The 6,000-nt window shown below is 45.3% G+C and overlaps 1 protein-coding gene across 1 annotated transcript in view; it reads left to right on the forward strand.

Moving 5' to 3' along the window:
- Positions 1-5,172, forward strand: part of LOC124132330 (ATP-dependent RNA helicase TDRD9-like) — a 107,648-nt gene extending 102,476 nt beyond the window's left edge. The window contains exons 37-38 of the mRNA XM_048403221.1: positions 1,547-1,737; positions 3,103-5,172. Coding sequence (XP_048259178.1) covers positions 1,547-1,737; positions 3,103-3,232 — 321 coding nt within the window. The 3' untranslated portion in view covers positions 3,233-5,172. The remainder of the gene's footprint in view (positions 1-1,546; positions 1,738-3,102) is intronic.
- The last annotated feature ends 828 nt before the right edge of the window (positions 5,173-6,000 follow it).

Consider the following 6,000-nt stretch of genomic DNA (forward strand, 5'->3'; position numbering starts at 1 on the left):
GAATCAGGTAGGCAGTGCTATCACTGGAATCAGGTAGGCAGTGCTATCACTGGCATCAGGTAGACATTGCTATCACTGGCATCAGGTAGGCATTGCTATCACTGGAATCAGGTAGGCATTGCTATCACTGGAATCAGGTAGGCATTGCTATCACTGGAATCAGGTAGGCATTGCTATCACTGGAATCAGGTAGGCATTGCTATCACTGGAATCAGGTAGGCAGTGCTATCACTGGAATCAGGTAGGCAGTGCTATCACTGGAATCAGGTAGGCAGTGCTATCACTGGAATCAGGTAGGCATTGCTATCACTGGAATCAGGTAGGCATTGCTATCACTGGAATCAGGTAGGCATTGCTATCACTGGCATCAGGTAGGCATTGCTATCACTGGCATCAGGTAGGCATTGCTATCACTGGAATCAGGTAGGCATTGCTATCACTGGAATCAGGTAGGCATTGCTATCACTGGCATCAGGTAGGCATTGCTATCACTGGAATCAGGTAGGCATTGCTATCACTGGAATCAGGTAGGCATTGCTATCACTGGAATCAGGTAGGCATTGCTATCACTGGAATCAGGTAGGCATTGCTATCACTGGAATCAGGTAGGCATTGCTATCACTGGCATCAGGTAGGCATTGCTATCACTGGCATCAGGTAGGCATTGCTATCACTGGAATCAGGTAGGCATTGCTATCACTGGCATCAGGTAGGCATTGCTATCACTGGCATCAGGTAGGCATTGCTATCACTGGCATCAGGTAGGCATTGCTATCACTGGAATCAGGTAGGCATTGCTATCACTGGCATCAGGTAGGAATTGCTATCACTGGCATCAGGTAGGCATTGCTATCACTGGAATCAGGTAGGCATTGCTATCACTGGAATCAGGTAGGCATTGCTATCACTGGAATCAGGTAGGCATTGCTATCACTGGAATCAGGTAGGCATTGCTATCACTGGCATCAGGTAGGCATTGCTATCACTGGAATCAGGTAGGCATTGCTATCACTGGAATCAGGTAGGCATTGCTATCACAGGCATCAGGTAGGCATTGCTATCACTGGCATCAGGTAGGCATTGCTATCACTGGAATCAGGTAGGCATTGCTATCACTGGAATCAGGTAGGCATTGCTATCACTGGAATCAGGTAGGCATTGCTATCACTGGAATCAGGTAGGTATTGCTATCACTGGCATCAGGTAGGCATTGCTATCACAGGTATTAGGTAGACATTGCTGTCATAGGCATCAGGTAGACATTGCTATCATAGGCATCAGGTAGGCATTGCTATCACAAGCATCAGGTAGGCATTGCTATCACTGGCATCAGTTAGGCATTGCTATCACTGGCATTAGGTAGACATTGCTATCACTGGCATCATGTAGGCATTGCTATCACTGGCATCATGTAGGCATTGCTATCACTGGCATCAGTTAGGCATTGCTATCACTGGCATCATGTAGGCATTGCTATCACTGGCATGGATTTGGCACATTTTAAATATGCACACTGTTGTTAATGTTTATTATTATTTTGTTTTAGATTGCCCCGAAGTACCTGATGGAGCCACCATCATGCCGGCAGGACACTGACGAACTAGTTCTGCTCAACCCTCATTATGCCATTCGACTGGCCAGACCGGATGAGACAGAGAGAATCTCCCTCCTTGATGAAGTCCGTCACAGTGACTACCTGAAACACCATCTGCAGGAGCTGAAGACACTCTCCATCAGGTTAGGTTATCTCTATTGTGCTCATGGCAGCTGAGGGGTGGTCGGGTAGCCAAGTGGTTAAAGCGTTCGATCGTCACGCCGAAGACCCTGGTTCAATTCCTGACATGGGTACAATGTGTGAAGCCCATTTCTGGTGTCCCCCGCTGTGATATTTCTTGAATATTGCTAAAAGTGGCGTAAAACCACACACGCGCACACGCACACGCACACGCACACGCACACACACTGAAGAGAAACATAGCGATCTCTGTTAAGGGTCTGCTATAACAGAGATGCCAACCATGCTTATGCTTTTGTTTGAATAGTGAAGCTTATGGGCTTAAAATTACGTTATTACGTATAAGCTTGTCCTCCCCAAATTACGATTTTTCACATTTTCTTCACAAATTATTTACATGCATAAAATCTCATGGAGAGCAAATTAAGTGTGCACCAGTCACGTGAAGCATTCTACAGGGAACAAACTGCATGTACAGCAGTACTTCTTGGGGGTTCGAAACACCACATTCTCTTTCGGCGATTGAGTTACTGATATATTTTCACATGATGAATATTATGAATGTGTAGAGCTTTGACCACGTGTTACGGCAAGAATGCAGTTTTTGTTGTCATCTTTGTCGCCTTGCTAAATTAACAGGATTGGGTGGGGGGGGCGGGTAAGGCTTTCACCCAAACAACAGCTTGAATTAAATTCTTTCGCAGGTGAGCATCTTTTTTTAATTTCCAAAAATATACAAAATACAATGTGTTTGTTGAAATATGGCTCTGATTGATGTCAATGGCGAGGTCGTCACATGTCGTTATGGAACGTCTGTTGGTTCTAGTCCTTTATGGATGTTGATGTCCATTTTTTTATGTTTTTGGGTTCCTTTGATATTCAACTTCGAGGTATAATCATTATAATCCATTCCAACACAAGTGAAGTTTCTGCTTATTTTGAGCTTAAACGCCCTGTTTTTTAGAATTATGCGGCTGTATTACAAACATCAATGCATGTGTAGCAATGTTTCACGTAAGTCTAGGTCAAAGCGACAACCTACACCATGATGCTCTTAGCATTACTCTTTTCCACATGAAATTATGTTTTTTTACCCCACCGATTACTCCAGAGCTTCATTTAGGGTTGGCACCTCTGCTATCGGTCAACATTCATCAGTATGTAGGTTCACGAAATGTCATTAAACCATTAACAGCAGCAGTAAGTACTACTCACAAATAGTGGATCACCTGATTTTTTCATATTACTTTAGTTTATCAGGAGAGATTACCTTAGTGATATTAAATAATTAGGTGGCCCTTAACTTTTTTGGAGTAGCATTTGAGGAACCCAGCATTGTATGTTGTGAAACATTATCCTGTCCGCAGGCACCGGAGTGACACTGTGACCTGTGAGCTGTGCGATGTGTTGTGCAAGACTCCAAGAACGCTGTCTGCCCACCTACAATCAGACAGTCATATTGCCAAAGAGAACAAGCTGTATGGCTTGTACCATTGACCGATCACTGCAGATCGATACCACACAGACTGGGTATCTGTGATAGCTGTGCCAAATACTCATTTCTCAAGGAGACCATCATGTGATGACAGACATTCATTCAACTTTGATATTCCATGTGGCAAACCATTTTAGGCTGGAGATATATTTTGTTTTGGCCAATACCAAAGATGTGAAAATGGCAATTTTTCGTTATCTGTTTATGTAAACTGCAAGTTATGTTTTTTTCATATGTAGAATGTAATAGAATTGTGTTTAACTGTGAGTCAACTCCTGAAGGAGATAACCTAGTAGTGGCGTCACAGAGAGGGCGAAATACACCCTGGGCCCATCATTGCGTTTTGTTTCAGTGCAAGGGATTATGTCCTGTTAGTTATTTTGTTTAGAAGATTATGGCTAAAGTACAAAAAAAACTAATCACTGGTGTTTTAATTCATAATTTTTTACACGGAAACTATAAACATGTATGGGAAAAAATAGTTGACAGTCGTTTCAGTTATTACTATTTCTCCATTGAAATAGTAGATACTGGGCACAAGTGCAAGTATGTTTCCTGGTATTGGAGGCTGATCCTGGCTTAGGCTTGATGTGGTTTGCCAGTGAGAACTATTAGCAGAAACAGTCTGTGTAATCTCTTCCTCCTCCACCAAGTGGAGGGCGATTAGCTTCTTGATCCAGTGTTGCATGCAGACAGATCCGGTTTGACCTGGCATACCTCAAGGGAATGCACTTCATGCCCCTGCATTTCCACACTACATGCCCCCTGTATTTCCACACTACATGCCCCCTGCATTGCCACACCACGTGCCCTTGCATTTCCACACTACATGCCCCCTGCATTGCCACACCACGTGCCCTTGCATTTCCACACTTCATGCCCCTGCATTTCCACACTTCATGCCCCTGTATTTCCACACTTCATGCCCCTGCATTTCCACACTTCATGCCCCTGTATTTCCACACTTCATGCCCCTGCATTTCCACACTTCATGCCCCTGCATTTCCACACTTCATGCCCCTGCATTTCCACACTTCATGCCCCTGCATTTCCACACTTCATGCCCCCTGTATTTCCACACTTCATGCCCCTGCATTTCCACACTACATGCCCCCTGTATTTCCACACTTCATGCCCCTGCATTTCCACACTTCATGCCCCTGCATTTCCACACTTCATGCCCCTGCATTTCCACACTTCATGCCCCTGCATTTCCACACTTCATGCCCCTGCATTTCCAAGCTTCATGCCCCTGCATTTCCACACTTCATGCCCATGCATTTCCACACTTCATGCCCCCTGCATTGCCACACCACGTGCCCTTGCATTTCCACACTACATGCCCCCTGCATTGCCACACCACGTGCCCTTGCATTTCCACACCACGTGCCCCTGCATTTCCACACTACATGCCCCCTGCATTTCCACACTTCATGCCCCCTGCATTGCCACACTACGTGCCCTTGCATTTCCACACTACATGCCCCCTGCATTTCCACACCACGTGCCCTTGCATTTCCACACTACATGCCCCCTGCATTGCCACACGAGGTGCCCTTGCATTTCCACACCACGTGCCCCTGCATTTCCACACTACATGCCCCCTGCATTTCCACACTTCATGCCCCCTGCATTGCCACACTACGTGCCCCTGCATTTCCACACCAGGTGCCCCCTGCATTGCCACACCACGTGCCCTTGCATTTCCACACTTCATGCCCCCTGCATTTCCACACCACGTGCCAAAAACCATTATTTTGCTGTTATCCACTAAGATTTTATATGAGATTTATGTTGACTCTAAATATTGTGCCTTATTATTGTGTTTGTACCGAATGGTAATGTTCAGTTTATTTGAAATATCATTATTCCTCTGTTGAAGTGCAATGTGGTCACAGTGCAAATGGCAAGTTGCTTCAGTATAATAAATGATTGTTTTCTTGATGTGTGTCAAACTGTTTTCTTAAAGAAGAGACCAGGAAGAGACTCAGGTAGCAGCTGATCAGACTTGACACTGTCATGATGCTCTTCACTGTAATACTGCTTGATGTATTGGCAGTTTCTGCTGCTGCTGAAATAATGTCAAGATTTCTCAAATGTCCACAGGCGAGTTTCAGTCTCTGAGAATGGCCGAAATCCACAGAGTAATGCAGGGTTGGTTAGAGTATATATGCAGACTCAAGATTAATAGAGGGGCCACGGGTGGCCCAGTCGTCTAAGGCGCCGCAGAGTTGCGTCCCTTGGGCACGCCAGAAACCTATGATTGTGGGTTCGAATCCCGGTTAGCCCCGATTATGTTTCTAGGTTTGTCAGCACCATACCCATGCTTGTGGGTTTCACCGAAGTGGTAAACGTCTAAGACCTGCATCACTTCGGGCTTTCCTCCCACATTAAGCTGACACGCCGCGATATAACTGGAATATTGTTAAAAGCGGCATTAAACCCAACTCACTCACTCACTCACTCATTCAAGGTAAATTGAACCGTGTGGCATCATTCAAGGTCTACCAGCTCCGTCGTCTAATGGATAGAGGATCTACCCGGAGAGCAGGTTGGATGTTCCATCCTCAGTGTCATACCAAGAGATGTTAAAAGATGGTACTTGTTGTTATCCTGCCTGGCACATGGCATTTGGGGGCTAATATAAGGACTAGTCGGCCCAGAGTCAGTATACTGTGTTTGAGTGGGGTATCTTGAACGTGATGTTAAACCCCATTTTACCTTACTCACCTTCAGGGTCTGTTGATGGATCGTCTGTCACACTAGCAGT

The sequence above is a fragment of the Haliotis rufescens genome, unplaced genomic scaffold, assembly GCF_023055435.1.
Source record: "Haliotis rufescens isolate VD_foot unplaced genomic scaffold, xgHalRufe1.0.p SCAF_3, whole genome shotgun sequence".
Classification (NCBI taxonomy): domain Eukaryota; kingdom Metazoa; phylum Mollusca; class Gastropoda; order Lepetellida; family Haliotidae; genus Haliotis; species Haliotis rufescens.